This window comes from Microcebus murinus, chromosome 21 (assembly GCF_040939455.1).
Source record: "Microcebus murinus isolate Inina chromosome 21, M.murinus_Inina_mat1.0, whole genome shotgun sequence".
In the NCBI taxonomy this organism is placed as follows: domain Eukaryota; kingdom Metazoa; phylum Chordata; class Mammalia; order Primates; family Cheirogaleidae; genus Microcebus; species Microcebus murinus.
Window position 1 is genome coordinate 4,044,053 of NC_134124.1, and position 20,957 is coordinate 4,065,009.

Sequence of the window (20,957 nt, forward strand, 5' to 3'; positions counted from 1 at the left end):
TTGACAGGAGGAAAGATGATGAGTTTCGGGCATTTGTGAAGAAATTCATAATGAGTCGTCTCTTTCAGTTGGTTATGATTAGCTCCATCTCACTGAATGCCTTTTTCATGGTCATGTGGACCAGTTACAATCTAAGATACCGCTTGTTCAAACTTTTGGAGGTAAGCAGACAAAAGGGATCCCTTTTCTTCTATTTTACTTGTTTTATTTCTGGAAATGTAAGATTTTTAAGACATTTTGTCTCAAGAAATTTTCTCTAGAAATTCTAAGAACCTTTAAAATACGCTCTAAAATCTGTGAGAATGGTGGTAGGAGCAGCTGTGGTGACATAGTTTTTAAATCTCCCTGAGTGTCCCCTCTTAAAAACAGACAGAGCAACTAGATAGTAAAGCCAAGAACCCCTGGGCGGCATTGACAATAAAACTAGTTAACAAGATTTCTTCACTATAAGCCACAAGAACTGCATAGTACTAGCCTCTGTGAGGGAGGAAACAGAGGGAAGCCATTAAGTATTCATTAGAAAATGTGATGGGCTGATGTGAGAACAGCATTTGATATCAGGAAGGGTGTTGTCTAATCCAGTACTGGGTCATAGCAAGAGGTTCCTGGTAATTTTGAAGGGGCCAGAACAGTCCAGACACCATGAGCTTTCAAAACTGATCGGTCAGAGCTGTCCTTAAAGACAGGATCTCACACGTACAAGAAATGTTGGAAATTGAATAGAAATTGAGCAGATTAGAGACATAGAGATTAAGGGAGAGAGAAGGTTCAGATGAAATTAGGGAAAGGGAACAGAATCAGGAAACCTCAAACATCAAGCTAGCACATTTATTTTTTATTTTGGGGGGATAGGGTCTTGATTTTGTTGCCCAGGCTAGAGTACAGTAGCATCATCATAGCTCGCTGCAGCCTCAAACTCCTAGGCTCAAGTGATCCTCCTGCCTCAGCCTCCTGAGTAGCTGGGACTACAGGTGTGTGCCACCACATCCAGCTAATTTTTAACTTTGTTGTAGAGATAGGGTCTTGCTGTTGCCTAGGCTGGTCTTGAACACCTGGCCTCAAGAAGTCTTCTCACCTCAGCCTCCCAAAGTGCTGGAATTACAGGCATGAGCCACCACATCTAGCTGCTACCACATTTTAAAACACAACACAAAAACAGAAGAAAGAGCTCAGTAAAGTTAGAACCACATCTTCTGAAAATTCAGGAAAACTAATTTTACATTAAAAAGTGCAACAAAAAAGGATTGAGGTCAAATCCTTTTTACAAAATCCTATAATACAAAATTACTATAAGAAAAAAGAGAATAAGAATAATATCCTTATATAGGTTGAGCATCTCTAATCTGAAATCTGAAATGCTACCAAATTTGAAACTTTTTGAACACTGACATGATACTAAAATGAAATACTCATTGGAGCATATTGAATTTCAGATTTTCAGAGTTGGGACGCTCATTTGGTAAGGATAGTGCCAATATTCCAAAGTCTGAAAAGATTCGAAATCTGGAATACTTGTAGTCCCAAGCATTTCAGGTAGGGGATACTCAACCTGTAGAGAATGAAAGCCTACTACAAAGACATGCCCACACAGTAGATAAAAACTGTAGCATACGATTTTAAAGCATATGATCTTAACACAAGGTAAATGTTTAAGAAAATGATACAGGATAGAAAAGAATAGAAATGAAGTGACAAAACTCAGGAAAGAATTAGAAATAAAAGGCCAGGTGTGATGGCTCATGCCTATAATCCTAGCACTCTGGGAGGCCGAGGCGGGCAGATTGCTTGAGGTCAGGAGTTCGAAACCAACCTGAGCAAGAGCGAGACCCCGTCTCTACTATAAATAGAAAGAAATTAATTGGCCAACTAATATATATAGAAAAAATCAGCTCGGCATGGTGGTGCTTGCCTGTAGTCCCAGCTACTCGGGAGGCTGAGGCAGTAGGATCAATTGAGCCCAGGAGTTTGAGGTTGCTGTGAGCTAGGCTGCTGTCATGACACTCACTCTAGCCTGGGCAACAAAGCGAGACTCTGTCTCAAAAAAAGAATTAGAAATAAAAGAAAAGTTTCAAAAATGAAGACTAAACTAGACAGATAATAGCTTATGAGAATATAGGATTAAATAGAGAAAATTTTTCAGATCAATAAGAAATAGAGAAAAAGGATTTAGGAAAAAATGATAAACACTGAAGATGGGAAGAGATCCAGTATAAGGATAATAGGAGCCCTTGAATTTGAAACAAAACAAAAACAAAGCTAAGGAGCAGAGCAAACACTAAAATCTACAATCTAAAAAAATTACCTGAAATAAAAGATTTAAAACTACATGTTGGAGGTGTACATGTTGGACTTTCAATCTGAGACTATATTGGGCTTAGAACAAACACCAAAACATATTCTAGTAAAGTTATTAGACTTTAAAGGAAAGAGGAGTGATGGAAACTAAGTGTCAAACTGTGTGGCTTATAAGGAGAAGAAAATGAATTGTCATCAGACTTTGCTATGGTAATGCTTTGTCCCTGAAGAAAATGGAGTAACATATTTAAGATATTTTGGCAAAGAAAATATGAACCAAGAATTTTAAATCAGCAAAACTGACTTTCAAGTATAAAGGGTACCAACTGTCAAAAACATTAAAAAACTTGGGGAATTTTGTTCCCATGAGTCCTTCCTTAGGAATCTACTGAAGAGTAAGTTTCAGTCAACCAAAATGACTAGAGAAGAAACACCAACATTAGGACTGGTGATGAGCATTACATGTATAGTTATTTGTAGGGCTAATATTAATTGTGATTTAACAGGGAGAGAATATAGCACATAATGAATATTACTGTGAAAAAAAGAAAAAAGAACAGCAACAACAAACCTTGTGGAGAGGGAGGTATATGATTTCTAGAGTTGCAACACTATATTATTTAAAATGTTCAGTTTTCAGTAACAACAAATCATGAGACAAGAAGCAAGAGTGTACGGCTCATATATAAGAAGAAAAGCAATAAATGAATATTGTGTTTGAGGAAGCCCATTTATTGGAATTACAAGACAAAGACTTTAAGACATCTATTATAGGCTCGATATGGTGGCTCACACCTGTATTCCTAGCATTTTGGGAGGCCAAGGTGGGAGGATTGCTTGAGGCACCCTGTCTCTACAACAACCACCACCACAACAAAAGTTACCTGAGCATGGTGCCTCCTCTCTGTAGTCCTAGCTACTTGGGAGGCTGACCCAGGAAGATCGCTTGAGCTTGGGAGTTCAAGGCTGCAGTGAGCTGTGATCATGCCACTGCACTCTAGCCGGGATGACAGAGTGAGACTGTCTCAAAATAAAACAAAACAGTATTATAAATATGTTCAAAGAACTAAAGAAAACCACATCTAAGAATGAAAGGAAAATATGAGAACACTGTCTCACCAAATAAAGAATATTAATAAAAAGATATAAGTGATTAAAAAGGGATAAATAGAAATTACGTAGTTGAAAAGTACAATAATTAAAATGAAAACCTCACTAGAGTAACCCAACAGTGGATTTGAGCTAGTAGAAGGGAGAATCAATGAACATTTAGATAGGTCAGTTGAGATTCTCAAGTCTGAGGACAGAAAGAAAAAAGAATGAATAAAAATGAACAGAGATCTGTGAAACACCATCAAACACACAAACATGCATATAATGGGAGTCCCAGAAAAAGATGAGAGCAAGGGCAGAGAGAATATTTGAAGAGACAATGGCCAGAAACTTCCCAGATTTGATGAAAGACATTGATCTGTACATCCAGGAAGATCAATGAACTACAAGTAGGAGACCCACACCTATACACATCACAATCAAACTGTTGAAAGATAGAGAATTTGAGAGCAGTAACAGACAAGTGACTCATCTCATGAAAGGAATCCTTAATAAGGTTAACAGCTGATTTCTTACCAGAAATTATGACAGCTAGGAGGCAGTGGGATGTCATATTCAAAGTGCTAAAAGAAAAAGACTGACTATTCATCAAGAATTCTACATCTAGAAAAACTAGTCTTCAAAAATGAAAGAAGAGTGATGTCTGTGAAAATGACAGAGTAGGTAGCTCCAAGGTTTGTCTCTCTATAGAAACACCTAGAAAAGGAGTAAAAACTGCCGGAACTCTGGAAAATAGCCAAAGGTTTATAGCAACCAAGCAAACACTGAATCAAGATAGAGACAAACTTAAAATGGTAGGAAAGCTTATCAAAAAGACCAACCAACCAACAAACAAACATGCTGGTGAGGTTGTGGAGAAAGGGGAACTCTTACACACTGTTGTTGGGAATGTAAATTAGAATAGCCATATGGACGACAGTATGGAGGTTCCTCAAAAAATTAAAAATAAAACTACCATATGCCCCAACAATCCCACTACTGGGTATATAGCCAAAGGAAATGAAATCAGTATGTTGAGGTGATATCTGCGCCCCCATGTTTATTGCAATTCACAGTGGCCGAGATATGGAATCAACCTGAGTGTTCATCACGGGATGAGTGGTTTTTTAAAATGTGGCATATATACACGCAATAACATACTACTCAGACGAAAAAAAAAAAAGATTGAAATCCTGTCATTTGCAGCATGGATGAACCTAGAGGGTGTTATATTAAGTGAAATAAGCCAAGTACAGAAGGACAAACACTGTATAATCCCGCTCATATGTAGAATCTAACAGTTGACTAGTGGAAGTAGAGAGTGAAATGGTTACTGGAGGCTGGGGAGGGGGAGGGAATGGAGAGAGATTGGTCCACAGGTACCAAGTTGCAGTTAGATAAGAGGAAAGAGTTCCAGTGTTCTGTTGCACAGTAGGGTGACTATATACAACAGTATATAGTCAGTATGTATTGTGTATGTCAAAATAGCTAGCAGAGAGGATTGTGAATGTCATCACCTCAGAGAAATGACGCGCGTTTGAGGTTATGGATATGCTAATTACCCTGACTTGATCATTACACTTGCATATATGTATTGAAACATCATACTGTACCCCATATATATATATATAATTATTATATGTCAATTAAAAACAAAAGTTAAGAGACAAAGCAAAACAAAATCTATTAGAAACCTACAGCAAACATCATACGTAATAGTGAGAAACTTGATGCTTTCCTGCTAAGACCAGGAAAGAGGCAAGCATGTACATTTTCACCACTCCTATTTAACATCATACTGGAAGTCTTGGCTAATGCAATAAAACAAGAAAAAGAAATAAATTTGTACAGGCTGGAAAGGAAGAAATAAGACTGTCATTGTATGTGTGTGTGTATATATGTACACTATATGTACACACACAAAAATTTATATACATATATATATATGTATATATATGTATATATATATATATATATATATATATATATATATATGTTTACTTGCTGTTGTCCCACTTTCCTCCAAGAACGGTGATGATCTTGAAGACAGTAGCCCACATTACCAATGTGGGACCTTGGTCCCTGGTTCCTGAGGCAGGAGAGCAGACCTTGTTCTTACAGAGGTGTGCTGGTCTGTTTTGACCTGAGGGCTGTTTGAAGGGCTGATGGAAGGTGATTGTGTTTGTTTTACCTAACTTGGAATCTTCTCAAGGCAGAAAGGTGGCTATGCAGAAGGAATTTCTTACAAACATTGAAAGGCATATGAACAATCTACTGCTGCCTGGAGCAAAAAAAAATTAGAAAGAAAGAAAAGAAAAAAAATGTAGTTGAGGCAAACAGTGGACATGCTGAAAGCCAGGAAGGGAAAGTTTTTGGTAAATTAGGGCATTGAGAAGCTCCTATGCATATGGAGGAATTCGGAAAGCCACACTTGCCCAGAATAGGACAAATACTTAGAAAAGACCTGAGAAGATCCCAAGCTTTCTTTCACCTCTAGCTGCTTTTTAGACTCAGTGCAAGCAGGAAGCAAAGACTAAAGTAGAGTTGTAAATATTAATATTGGAGGAGCACCCCAACACAGCCATCTGAAGAGACTAGAAAAGCCTCCCTCCCTCCCTCCTTCCCTCCCTCCCTCCCTCCCAAGGAAATCATGGACAAAGAGCTAAAAGGAAGCCAAGAGAACAATGTCTTAACAAAGAATATAAAAAGGAGCGAAACAGAAATTCTGGGGCTGAAAAGTACAATAGTTGAAATGAAATATTTACTAGAGGGATCCAGTAACAGGGTTGAGCAGGTGGAAGAATGAGTGAACTTGGCTGTGTGTGGAGGCTCACACTTGTAATCCTAGCACTCTGGGAGGCCGAGGCAGGCACATTGCTCAAGGTCAGGAGATTGAAACCAGCCTGAGCAAGAGCGAGATCCTGTCTCTACTATAAATAGAAAGAAATCAATTGGCCAACTAATATATATAGAAAACATTAACTGGGCATGGTGGCGCATGTCTGTAGTCCCAGCTACTCGGGAGGCTGAGGCAGGAGGATTGTTTGAGCCCAGGAGTTTGAGGTTGCTGCGAGCCAGGCTGATGCTATGGCACGCACTCTAGCCTGGGCAATAAAGTGAGACTCTGTCTCAAAAAAAAAGAATGAGTGAACTTGAAGACAGGTCATTTGGTCAATTGAACTTATTCTTTCTGAGGAACAGAAAGGAAAAAGAATGAAGAAGAATGAACAGTGTAAGAGATCTGTGGGACACCACCAAACATACACATAATACAGGTTCCAAAAGGAAAGAAAAAAGAATGAGGCAGAAAGAATATTTGAAGAAATAATGGCAAAAAAAAAAAAAAAATCCCAAGTTTGATGAAAGAGATGAATATACATATCTAAGAATTCTAACAAATTTCATAAAAATATCCACACTAAGAGACATTATAATCAAACTGTCAAAACCACATTAGAAAAAAAATCTTGAAGGCAGCAAGGGATAGATAATTTGTCTCATACAGGGAGCCTCATTAAAATTAATAGCTGATTTCTTCTCAGAAATTATGGAGGCCAGAAAGCAGTGAAATGACATGTTTAAAATACTGAGAGAAAAGTACTGTCAACTAGAAATTCTATATCCAGCAAAAGTGTCCTTCAACAGGGAAGAAATTAAGATTATTTCAAATAAACAAAAATGAGGGAATTTGTTGTTAGTAGACCTGCCCTAAAAGAAATGATAAAGGTAGTCCTTTGGGTAGAAATGAAATAAGACGGTAACTTGAAGCCATAGAAAGAAATAACACTAGTAAAGCAACTGCATAGATAAATACAAAAGCCATTATTATTGTATTTTTGGTTTGTAACTTTTGAAATATGATTTGAAATACCAGTGTTATAGTTAATGGTACAAAATGTATAAAAGAGTAATGTACAACAACAGAAACTTGAAAGGAGACAGATGGAGCTATGTAGGAGCAGAATTGTTATCCACTATTGAAGCTAAGGTTGTATTAATTAAAAATAGATTGTTATAAGTTTAAGTTTACCCTTTTAATACCAAGTATAACCAGTAAGAAAACAAGCAAAAACTATACAGAAAAGGAAATGAGAAAGGAATCAACTGGTACATTACAAAAGGATCAGTTAGTTACACGAAAAAGCTGCAAGGGAAGAATTGAGGGAAAAAGTATGACATATGGAAAACGATTATCAAAATGGGAGAAGTGTGTCCTTTACCGGTAATTATTCTAGATGTAAATGGATTAAACTGTCCAATTAAAAGGTAGAGATTGGCAGAAAGGATTTTAAAAATCCAACTATATACTGTCTATAAGAGATTTATTTTAGATCCAAAGATACAAATAGGTTTAAAGTGAAACTATGGAAAAAGTTATTCCATGCTAATAGAAACCGAAAGAATCCTAGGGTGACTATAGTAATATCAGACAAAATAGACATTAAGGCAAAAACTGTTATAAAATATAAGGAAGGACATTAAAATGACAAAACAGTAAATTCATCAAGAAGATAAAACAATTTTTCTTTAATATGTAGGGAGTGTTCTCTAGGGTAGACCATATATTAGACCATAAAACAAATCTCAATAAATTAAAAAAAAATTATTGAAATCATACAGAGTATCTTCTCTGACAAAAATAGAATGAAACTAGAAATAAGTGACAAGGAAAACTGGGCATTTTTCAAATATGAGTAAATTAAACAACGCACTCTTAACCAATAGATCAGAGAAGAAATCATAAGGGAAATTAGGAAATATTTTTAAATGAATGAAAATGAGAATACAATATAACAGAACTTATATGATGCAGTAAAAGCAGTGCTCAGATGGGAATTTATACCTATAAATGCTCACGTTAGAAAAGAAGAGGCTAGGTGCAGTGGCTCACACCTGTAATCCTAATACTCTGGGAGGCCAAGCTGGGAGGACCGCTTGAGCCCAGGAGTTTCAGACTGTGGTGAGTTATGATTGGGCCACTGCACTCTAGCCTGGGTTATATAGAGTGAGGTCCTTTCTCAAAAAAAAAAAAATGATAATAATTATGTTTATACTATACTGTGATCTATTAAGTATGTAATAGCATTATGTCTGAAAAATATACATACCTTAATTAAAAATACTTACTGCCTAAAAATGCTAGCAATCATCTGAGCCTTGAGCCAGTCGTACTCTTTGCTGGTGGAGTGTCTTGTTTCAAAGTTGCTGGCTGCTGGCTCATCAGGAAGGCTGGGGTGGCTGTGGAAACTTCCGCAGTGACTGACTTTTCCTTTCACAAAAGGTTTCTCTGTATCATGCAGTGCTCTTTGTTGGCGTTTTACCCACAGTAGAATGTCTTTCATGAATTTAGGAGGGACACAAACATTCAGACCAAAGCAGATGTGTTGGTTGATTATGATAATCACTACACAGTGTACACATATATCAGTCATCACACTGTACACCTTGAACATATTCATTCTTTTTTTTTTTTTTTTGAGACAGAGTCTTGCTTTGTTGACCAGGCTAGAGTGAGTGCCGTGGCGTCAGCCTAGCTCACAGCAACCTCAAACTCCTGGGCTCAAGTAATCCTCCTGCCTCAGCCTCCTGAGTAGCTGGGACTACAGGCATGCGCCACCATGCCTGGCTAATTTTTTCTATATATATTAGTTGGCCAATTAATTTATTTCTATTTTTAGTAGAGACAGGGTCTCGCTCTTGCTCAGGCTGGTTTCGAACTCCTGACCTCGAGCAATCTGCCTGCCTCAGCCTCCCAGAGAGCTAGGATTACAAGCGTGAGCCACCACGCCCGGCCGCCATATTCTTTCTTTATGTGTCAATTATTACTTTAAAATTAAAGAAAACAAAAAATAAAATAAATTTTTAAAAAACCCAAACAAAATTGGATTTAATCATTTCAAACCCCAGTGTTGCTTTATCAACTAAGTTTATGTAATGTCATAAATGCTTTGTTGCCATTTCAGCTGTGTTCACAGCATCGTCACCAGGAGTAGATTCCATCTCAAGAAACCACTTTCTTTGCTCATCTGTAAGAAGTAACTCCTCATCCATTCAGTTCTGATCATGAGATTGCAGCAATTCAGCACATCTTGAGGCTGTGCTTCTAATTCCCGTTCACTTGCTGTTTGCACCACATCTGCAGTTCTTTCCTCCACTGAAGTCTTGGACCTCTTCAACTCATCCGTGAGGAGGGTTGGAATCAACTTTTTCCAATTCCTGTTAATGTTGATAGTTTGACCTTCTTCCATGAATCACAAATATTCTTAATGGCACCTAGAATGGTGCATCCTCTCCAGAAGGTTTTCAATTTACTTTGCCCAGATCCATCAGTAGTAGAATCACTATCTATGGCAGCTATAGCCTATGAATATATTTATTAAATGATAAGACTTGAAAGTTGAAGCAATGCCTTGATCCATGTGCTTCAGAATGGATGTTGTGTTAGCTGGCATGAAAACAATGTTGATCTCCTTGCACGTCTCCATCAGAGCTCATGGGTGACCAGGGGCATTGTCCATGAGCAGTAATATTCTGTAAGGAATCTTTTTTTCTGAGCAGTAGGTCTCAACAGCAGGCTTAACATATAAAGTAAACCATGCTGTGAACAGATGTGCAGTCATCTAGCCTTTGTTGTTCCATTTCTAGAACAGAGTAGATTAACATAATTCTTGAGAGCCTTAGAATTTCCAGAAAGGTAAAATGAGCACTGGCTTCAATTGAGAGTCACCAGCTGCATTAGCCCTTAACAAGAGAGTCATCCTGTCCTTTGAAGCTTTGAAGCCAGGCGTTGACTGCTGTAGCTAGGAAAAATCCTAGATGGCATCTTCTTCCAATAAAAGGCTGTTTTGTTTTCATTGAAAATCTATTGTTTAATGCAGCCACCTTCAAACGTCACCTTAGCTAGATCTTCTAGATAACTTGCTGCAGCTTCTGCTTCAGCACTTGCTCCTTCACCTTGCACGTTTCTGAGATGGCTTCTTACCTTAAACCTCATGAGCCAACCTCACACTGTTTTTTGCAGCTTCCTCACCTCTCTCAGCCTTCATAGAATTGAAGAGAATTGGGCCTCGCTCTGAAGGGAATGTTGTGATGGATTTGATCTTCTATCCAGAGCACTCAAACTTTTTCCATATCAGCAATATGGCTATTTTGCTTTCTTGTCATTCATGTGTTCACGGAAGTAGCCCTTTTAATTTCGTCGAAGAACTTTCCTTTGTAGTCACAGCTTGTCTGTTGGAGCAAGAGGCCTAGCTTTTGGCCTGTCTCAGCCTTTCAACATGCCTTCCTCACTAAGCTAAGTCATTTTTAACTTTTAGTTTAAAGTGAGAGACATATGACTCTTCCTTTCACTTAAACACTTAGAGGCCATTGTAGGGTTATTAGCTGGCCTAATTTCAATATCGTTGTGTCTCGGGGAACTGGGAAGCCCAAGGAGAGGAAGAGAGTTAGGGGAACAGCTGATCAGTGGAGCAGTGGGAACATACACATTTATTAATATTAAGTTCGCTATCCTATATGGGTGTGGTTTGTGGCTCCTCAAAACAGTTACAATAGTAACGTCAAGGTCCTTGATCCCAGATCAACGTAAGAGATATAAGACCTTCTAGAAAACTATAATAATTAAGGCAGAGTGGTGGTGATGCACGGATGGACGAATAGACCCATGGAATGGAACAGAGCATGCAGAAACAGAACCTGGCTCCTGTGGGAACCTGGTATAGGTCAGATGGCACTACAGGTGAGTGATGGAAGATGGATTCTTCATTAAATGGTGCTGGGACGATTGGTTATCAGTATGGAGGAAAAATATGATTGATTTTCTTTTCTTTTTGCTTTTTTTTTTTTTTGGAGACAAAGTCTCACTCTTGTTGCCCTGGCTAGAGTGCTGTGGCATCAGCATAGCTCACAACAACCTCAAACTCCTGGGTTCAAGCAATCCTCCTGCCTCAGCCTCCCAAGTAGCTGGGACTATAGGTGTGCGCCATCATGCCCGGCTAATTTTTTCTATATATTTTTAGTTGGCCAATTTCTTTCTATTTTTAGTAGAGATAGGGTCTGGCTCTTGTTCAGGCTGGTCTTGAACTCCTGAGCTCAAACAATCCACCTGCCTCAGCCTCCCAGATTGCTAGGATTACAGGCCACCACGCCCAGCATGATTGATTCTCTATCTCATAGCATACACAGCTGACTTAAAGACCTATCTTGAAAGCAAAACTTTTAACATTTTTAGAAACAAATATAGGAGAGTATTTATATGGTCTCAAGGAGTGAAAGATTTCTTAAGATGCAAAATAAAGTATGAAGAAAAGTTTTGGTAAATTTGATTCCATTAAAATTTTAAATTCAAAGACTATTAAAAACGTGAAACATTATGGTGAAAGAAGATATTTGTTACTCATGTGGCAGGTAAAGGATTAGGATTCAAAATCTGTAAAAGATGTCTTCCAAATCAGTAAGAAGAAAAAACAATCCAGCAGAAAATTTGGCAAAGATTAGAAACAGGTAATTCCCAATTTAAACATATAAAAAGATGGCAATCTCATTAATAGAGAAACAAAAATTAAAAAATAAAATACTATTTCATATTTATCAGACTGACAGTGGAAGTATTAGAAATTAAATCTTAAAAATTAAGAAGTCTGGATCGGAGGAAAAATGGCAGAGTAAAAGTAACCCCCCGGACTCCTGCTCCCAGAGAAGGAGACACAGATCTTGGTCTCCTACATTCGAGTGGATCTCCCCACTACAGGGACAGCATAGAGAATCCACAGAGGTTCAGCACAGGACTCTCATAAAAGGAAAAACAAGGAGATACACCAGCTCTCAAGAAATGGAGTCTGAACAAACCCAAAACACTAAAATGACAGAAGAAGAATTCCAAAATTTGATTGTAAGAAAGCTCAATGATATGCAAGAAAAAATGGATAACCAACACAAAGAAACTACAAAGAAGATACAAGAATTAGAACAAAGATTCATTAAGGAGATCGAGATCTTGAAGAAGAATCAAACCGACATCCTGGAAATGAAGAATTTATTCAGGGAAATTCAAAACACAGTGGACAGCCTCAAAAATAGGGTGGACCAAACAGAAGAAAGAATCTCAGAGGTTGAAGACAACTCATTCAAACCAAATAAGTTAATCACAGAGTTAGAGCAGAAAAATAAGAGACATGAGCAAAGCTTACAAGAATTGTGGGATTATACAAAGAAAAATAACCTGCGGGTCCACTGGATTCCGGAGAAGGAGGAAGAAAAAACCCAAGGGTTGGATAAGCTTTTTGAAGAAATAATTGAAGAAAACTTCCCAGGTCTAACCAGTAACCTATAATTAGAAATACAAGAGGCCAAAAGGACTCCTGGGAGATACAATGCAAACAGGAAAACACCACACCATGTAGTCATCAGATTGACCAAAATATCAACAAAAGAGACCCTCCTACAAGCTGTAAGGCGAAAGAAGCAAGTTACATACAAAGGAAAACTGATCCGAATAACGCCAGATTTCTCAACTGAAACAATACAAGCAAGGAGAGACTGGGGCCCCACTCTCACTCTTTTGAAACAAAATAACCCCCAGCCTAGAATCTTGTACTCTGCAAAACTAAGCTTTATATATGAAGGAGAAATTAAGACATTCTCAGATAAAGTCTCAGAGAATTCACCAAGACAAGACTAGCCCTACAAGAAGTACTCAAAACAGTGTTACGCACGGAACACCATAATAAAAACTCACGAATATAAAAACAACCAAAACCTAAAGATTAAAGGCCAGATATCACAATGGCTCAAGAGAGATCAAAGCAACAACATCCAACCCAACAGAATGAACAGTAATCTACCTTACCTATCATTTCTCTCAATAAATGTGAATGGCTTAAACTCTCCACTCAAGAGACATAGGCTGGCTGAATGGATAAGAAAATACAGGCCAAGTATATGCTGTCTTCAGGAAACGCATCTAACCAGCAAGGATGCATATAGCCTAAAAGGGGTGGAGATCAGTATTCCAAGCAAGTGGAAGCCAAAAGAAGGCTGGCATGGCAGTTCTAATTTCAGACGATTTAGTTTTAAAACCAACAAAAGTAGTGAAAGACAAAGATGGTCTTATATAATGGTGAAGGGCATAGTTCAACAAGAAATAACAATTTTAAATATATATGCACCCAACTTAGGTGCACCCAGTTTCATAAAGCAAACCTTACTGGATCTAAGCAAATTGATTAACAGCAACTCCATAATCACCGGAGATTTCAACACCCCACTGATGGCACAGGACAGATCCTCCAAACAGAAAATTAATAATGAAATAATGGACTTAAACAAAACTCTAGAACAACTGGGTCTGACTGACATTTACAGGACATTCTACCCCAAATCCACTGAATATACGGTCTTCTCATCAGCTCAGGGGACATCCTCTAAGATTGACCATATCCTAGGACACAAAGTAAGCCTCAAGAAATTTAAAAAAATAGAAATCATACCATGTATCTTCTCAGATCACAGTGGAATAAAAGTAAAAATCAACCCTAACATATTTACTTCATAAATGAAGAAATCAAGATGAAAATAAAAAAATTCTATGAACAAAATGACAATGGAGAGACAAGTTATCAAATCCTCTAGGACACAGCTAAAGCAGTACTGAGAGGAAAGTTTATTTCCATAAATGCCTATAATCAAAAGTCAAAAAGATAGACAATCTAATGAAATGACTCAAAGAGCTGGAAAAAGTACAGACCAACCCCAAACCCAGCAGAAGAATTGAAATCAACAAGATCAAATCAGAGCTAAACAAAATTGACAACAGGGAAGCTATTCAGGAGATTAATAAAACAAAAAGTTGGTTCTTTGAAAAAATAAACAAAATTGACACGCCATTGGCTAGGCTAATGAAAAGCAGAAAAGAGAAATCTCTAATAAGCTCCTTCAGGAACAAAAGAGGAGATATCACAACTGATCCCAAGGAGATACAAGATATAATTTACAAATACTATAAAAATCTATGCAGACCAATTGGAAAATGTGGAGGAAATGGACAAATTTCTAGAAACACACAGCCTCTCTAGGCTCAACCAGGAAGAAATAGAATTCCTGAACAGACCAATCTCAAGAGCTGAAATAGAAACAGCGATTAAAAATCTCCCTAAAAAGAAAAGTCCCGCTACAGATGGTTTCACACCCAAATTTTACCTCACTTACAAAGAACTGGTCCCTATCTTGCAGAAATTATTCCACAACATCGAGAAAAATGGAAACCTCCCCAACACCTTTTATGAAGCGAATATTACTCTGATACCAAAACCAGGAAAGGATGCAACAAAAAATGAAAATTACAGAGTAATATCCCTAATGAATATAGATGCAAAAATTTTCAACAAAATCCTAGCTAACCGAATCCAGACGCTTATCAAAAAAATAATCCATCACGACCAAGTGGGCTTCATCCCAGGGATGCAGGGATGGTTCAACATACGTAAATCTATAAATGCAATTCACCACATAAACAGAAGCAAAAACAAAGACCACATGATTCTTTCAATAGGTGCAGAAAAAGCTTTTGACAAAATTCAACACCCTTTCATGATACGAACACTTAAGAAAATAGGCATAGGCCGGGCGCGGTGGCTCACGCCTGTAATCCTAGCACTCTGGGAGGCCGAGGCGGGTGGATTGCTCAAGGTCAGGAGTTCAAAACCAGCCTGAGCGAGACCCCGTCTCTACCATAAAAATAGAAAGAAATTAATTGGCCAACTAATATATATATATAAAAATCAGCCGGGCATGGTGGCGCATGCCTGTAGTCCCAGCTACTTGGGAGCCTGAGGCAGGAGGATGGCTTGAGCCCAGGAGTTTGAGGTTGCTGTGAGCGAGGCTGATGCCACGGCACTCACTCTAGCCTAGGCAAGAAAGCTAGACTCTGTCTCAAAAAAAAAAAAAAAAAAAAATAGGCATAGAAGGGACATACCTAAAAATGATACAAGCCATATATGACAGACCCATAGCCAACATCATACTGAATGGGGAAAAATTGAAAGCATTCCCACGTAGAACTGGAACCAGACAAGGCTGCCCACTATCTCCACTTCTATTCAACATAGTGCTGGAAGTCCTGGCTACAGCAATCAGACAGGAAAGTGGAATTAAAGGTATCCAAATAGGGGCAGAAGAGATCAAACTTTCACTGTTCGCTGATGCTATGATATTATATTTAGAAAACCCCAAAGATTCAACCAAGAAACTCGTGGAACTGATAAATGAATTTAGTAAAGTCTCAGGATACAAAATCAATACACAGAAATCAGAGGCATTCATATATGCCAATAATAATCAAATTGAGAACCAAATCAAAGGCTCAATTCCCTTCACAATAGCAACAAAGAAATTAAAGTACCTAGGAATATACTTAACCAAGGAGGTAAAAGACCTCTATAGGGAGAACTATGAAACACTGAGGAAGGAAATAGCAGAGGACGTAAACAGATGGAAATCCATACCATGCTCGTGGATCGGCAGACTCAACATTGTTAAAATGTCTATATTACCCAAACTGATCTATAGATTCAATGCAATACCTATTAAAATCCCATCATCATTCTTCACAGATATAGAAAAAATAATTTTACGCTTTGTATGGAACCAAAGAAGACCCTGAATATCAAAAGTAATTCTAGGCAATAAAAACAAAATGGGAGGTATTAATATGCCAGATATCAAACTATACTACAAAGCTGTAGTAATTAAATCAATATGGTATTGGCACAAAAATAGGAATATTGACCAGTGGAACAGATCTGAGAATCCTGATATAAAACCATCCTCATATAGCCATCTAATCTTTGACAAAGCAGACAAAAACATACACTGGGGAAAAGAATCCCTTTTCAATAAATGCTGCTGGGAAAACTGGATAGCCATTTGTAGGAGGCTGAAGCAGGACCCACACCTTTCACCTCTCACAAAAATTAACTCACACTGGATAACAGTCTTAAACCTAAGGTATGAAACTATTATAATTCCAGAGGAAAATGTTGGAAACACTCTCCTAGACATCGGCCTAGGCAAAGAATTTATAAAGAAGACCTCAAAGGCAATCACAGCAGCACCAAAAATAAATCAATGGGACATGATCAAACTAAAAAGCTTCTGCACAGCCAAAGAAACAGTCATGAAGGTAAACAGACAACCTACAGAATGTGAGAAAATATTTGCATCCTACGCATCTGATAAGGGGCTGATAACTAGAATATACTTAGAACTCACGAAAATCAGCAAGAAAAAGTCAAATAACCCTATCAAAAAGTGGGCAAAGGACTTAAACAGAAACTTTTCTAAACAAGACAGAAGAATGGCTAACAAACATATGAAAAAATGCTCAACATCTCTAATTATCAGGAAAATGCAAATCAAAACCACAATGAGATATCACTTAACTCCAGTGAGAATGGCCTTTATCAAAAAGTCCCCAAACAACAAATGCTGGCATGGATGTGGAGAGATAGGAACACTCCTACACTGCTTGTGGGACTGCACACTAGTTCAACCTCTGTGGAAAGCAATATGGAGATACCGTAAAGCAATACAAGTTGATCTATCATTTGATCCAGCAATCCCATTACTGGGCATCTAGCCAAAAGATCCAATGACACTCTACAAAAAAGACACCTGCACTCGAATGTTTATAGCAGCACAATTCATAATTGCAAGGCTGTGGAAACAGCCCACGTGTCCATCAATCCAAGAGTGGATTAATAAAATGTGGTATATGTCTATCATGGAGTACTATTCAGCTCTAAGAAACAACGGTGTGCTAAACGGTGATATAGCACATCTTATATTGTCCTGGTTAGAGCTGGAACCCATACTACTAAGTGAAGCATCCCAAGAATGGAAAAACAACCACCACATATACTCACCAGCAAACTGGTATAAACTGAGCAGCACTTAAGTGGACACATAGGAACTACAGTAATAGGGTATTGGGCAGGTGGTAGGGGGGAGGGGGTCGGGTATATACATACATAATGGGCGAGATGTGCACCATCTGGGGGATGGTCACGCTGGAAACTCAGACTGGGGGGGGAGGGGAAGAAAGGACATTTTTTGAAACCTTAAAATTTGTACCCCCATAATATGCCGAAATAAAAAAAAAATGTAAAAGAAAAAAAGTCTGGCAGTGGAAGTATTGGCAAGGATGTAGAACAATAGGAACATTGATTACAGTAAAGTAAACTGATTCAATAACTTCAGAAAACAATTCATCAAAATCTAGTGAAGCTGAAGATGCTCTTATCCTACAACCCAATAATTTCCACTCCTAGATATTTAACTGAGAGCGGCTTCGCACATGTGTACAATAAAATGTATAGGAATTGTTTGAAGTTGTTGAGATCTCTTTAAAATGTAAATCAGTTCAGATCACTCCATTGCGCAAAATCCTCCAAGGCTGAGATTAAACTATAAAGTGCTCACCAGGCCTACGTGGTCGACCTCTCCAGCCGCATCTCCTGGCCTGCTCTCCCTCTTTCTGTTCCAGCCATGCTAACTTTGCTGTTCCTTTTCACCCTCACTGGGGCTCTTGGATTTGCCATTCCCCAACTTCTTGGAAGCATTCTACTAGTTTGCATTTTGGCTTCATTTCTGGCTTCAGAGGGACGTACCTCCGTTGATCACCTTTTCTAAAATAGCTTCCAAGACTGCTTCTCCCGGATCTGGCCGGTCCCTCTATCTCCTTTGGCCAGTTTATTTTCCTTCCTGCCTCATGCTGCATCCCGTATGCGTTTGGTTAAGCGCTGTCTCTTCCTTTATTTCTGTTTCCTCAGTTGTAAGCTTCCCAGGGCTGGGCATTTTCTGGTGCCTGAAACAGTGCTTGCTCGGCACATGGTCAGTGCTCAGTCAAAGCTGTTCCAGTGAATGGACGTGTGTGACAGTCAGCTTGATAGCAAAACTCTCAGATGACTTGAGAAGTACCTCCTGGTAAAAGCTAAGCCATTGGAGTTGCAGATGCTTCAGGAGGATCTCATTGGTTCATAAGGTGTAAAAGTGAAAAGAAGAGCGGAATATTCTTCAGAAACAGATGACTTTGGTTAACTGATTTTAAGTATATATAATTAATAGATTAAATTGAAGTAGATATTTGAGTATTTCATCTACGCTCCTTATACACTGTATATATTCGGGTTGGCCGGGAAACTCTGGGGATCTTCTCTTGGTAAGCCTTATATCTAGGCTGCCTGACACATTGAGTTGCCATACACGGGGCCCATGCAGTAATTCTGTCTGTCATTCAGTCATTTCCAGCACCCAGGGTCAAACTTGGCCCCGGGCTTAGGGCTGCCGGGTAGGGAGGACACTGAAGGGGAAGGGATTCGGGCGCACTGAGTGTCTGCCATGCGCTGGCGACTGCCTGGGTTTCCCTCTCATGCGGCAGACTTCAGAGCATCCCCTCGCCACACCAGGCTGGGCGGCCCAGGCAGGGAGAGGGCCAGGGCTACAGGGCTCTGCAGCTGGGTCTGACCCCTCCAACCCTTGCTACCCCTGCAGATGTCGGAGATCATCTTTGTGTCCATCTACAGCTCTGAGTTTGTCATGAAAGTCTATGTGGACCCCCTTGGCTACTGGAAGAATGGCTACAACGTGCTGGATGTTATCATCATCCTCCTGATCTTTATCCCCTATATCCTCCGCAAGATCAAGGGGAAGCACTACCGCTACCTGCACTTTGCTGACGGCATGCAGTCCCTGCGCATCCTCAAGCTCATCCCCTACAGCCGGGGCATCCGGGTGAGTGCCCTGGGGGTGCCGTGGTGTTGGGAGGGCCGGCTGCACGACCCCTCTGCCCACCAGCCCCTGGGGAAATAATGATTCTACTACTATCTTCCAGTTATTGAGTCCTACTATGTGGCAGGTCGATTTACCAATATTATCTCATTTAATCTTGAAACAATGGTAAGAAAAGTATTATTAGCTCCATTTTATAGACCAGAAATTGAGGCCCCAGGTCACCCAGCATTTAAATGTGAGAGCTGAGATTTGAATGGTGTGTCTAAGTCCATAGGCTATGTGGACTTTCCCTCTCTCCCACACTGCAAAGTGACAGATTTTATTCAGCTACAGATCCTTTGAGCTACACCCAGGAGTCTCCAGCTTTTTGGTGGCCTTGGCCACTAGCCGCTTTCCCCAAACAGCTGAAAATCTGCTGCTTCTCTTGATGGGAATAGTCTCATTACTTTTTTAAGGCAGCTCTAGAAGTGCTGTTTGTGCTGAGAAGTCTCTCTGGGTTGCTGAAAGTCATGGAGTGACCAGTCTCTCCTAGACTCAGGTTTCAGAACAAACCTCAAGGCTGACCCTGGCACTCAGCCGTGCCCTCAGGCATCTGACCTGCACCAGTATGTTTGCCCTGGCTCTGCACCCAGGATGCTTGCTTCTCCAGGAAGGGGCTGGTCTGGACCTATTTGTGTCAGGACCAGTCAGCCTATCCTGCTGAGAGATTGCCTCTGGCCCAGGGCCGTGTGGCAGCTGCCTGGGGCCTGGGCCCCACACTCAGGGACCCCCAGGCTGGCTGGAGAAGAAAGAGAATGTTGGGGAGCTCCCCCTGCCACGCACCCATGTGCATTCATTTCTCACTCTCATGCGGTCACATGCCTGTGTGTGTCCCCTCCCAAACAACACGGTCCTGCCTTCCCCCTCCTTTTCCTTATGGTCAGGCTTTGGGAGAAAAGTGTTTGTACTGCCAGTCCCCACTTGCCTGTCCGTCACTTATGCCCTGGCTTCTTCCCCTCCACTCCAGAGTCATTAGCCTCTCGGAGGTTGCCGACAATCTCCTTGTCCCCAAATCCAGTTGCCATTTCCCTTGGCATCCTTGTCACTGCCTTCTCTTGGTGTTCCTCCAGCCTGACTTCTTGGGTGCATTTTTTCTTTGCCTGGCCCGTAAGTGCCGTTTTCTCAGGACTATTCCTGAGTTCTCCGGCTCTTCTCCCTCCGCTTATTCTCTCTTGGTGGTCTCTTCTGCTGGCCAGGTTCTTTGCTTGCCTCCACCTCTCCCTGTGACCTTCAGACCTAGCTACCTCCTGACATCTCACAGGCTCCTCAAGCTCAGTGCGTGTAAACTGGAAGCCACCACTTGCCCCTCCCCCACCCCACCCTCAAATCCCAAATCCTGGCCCCTCTTCCAGTACTTCGTCTCCTGGCGAGGAGTGGTCCCCAGCCCACTCGGTTGCCAAGTCATAAATCCAAGTGTCCGCTTTGCCTCTTCTCTCTCAAAGCCTCGTTGCAGAGCGTCCTAAACAGTTACTGACTTGTCCACATCTTTTCATCACTGTTGCCTTCAATCTCTACCTGGATTCCTGCAATGGCTTCCCACGGAACTGAAAGCCCCGAGCAGAAGTAGCCCAGAGGCTCAGGGTGGTCTCAAACGTGTACGTCAAATCACGGCACTCTCTGTTTCAGACCTGAGAGCGGCTGCCCTGTTCACAGGCCGGAGACAGATCCTGTAGCGCAGCGGTCCCCAACGTTTTTGGCACCAGGAACCAGTTTCATGGAAGTTAATTTTTCCAGGGTGTTGTGGG

At 40.1% G+C, this 20,957-nt stretch overlaps 1 protein-coding gene across 1 annotated transcript in view; it reads left to right on the forward strand.

The window, feature by feature from the left end:
- Positions 1–20,957, forward strand: part of CATSPER3 (cation channel sperm associated 3) — a 36,591-nt gene that overhangs the window by 8,827 nt on the left and 6,807 nt on the right. Inside the window, exons 2-3 of the mRNA XM_012762204.3 lie at positions 8–161; positions 18,934–19,173. Of these exons, the coding sequence (XP_012617658.1) occupies positions 8–161; positions 18,934–19,173 (394 nt within the window). The remainder of the gene's footprint in view (positions 1–7; positions 162–18,933; positions 19,174–20,957) is intronic.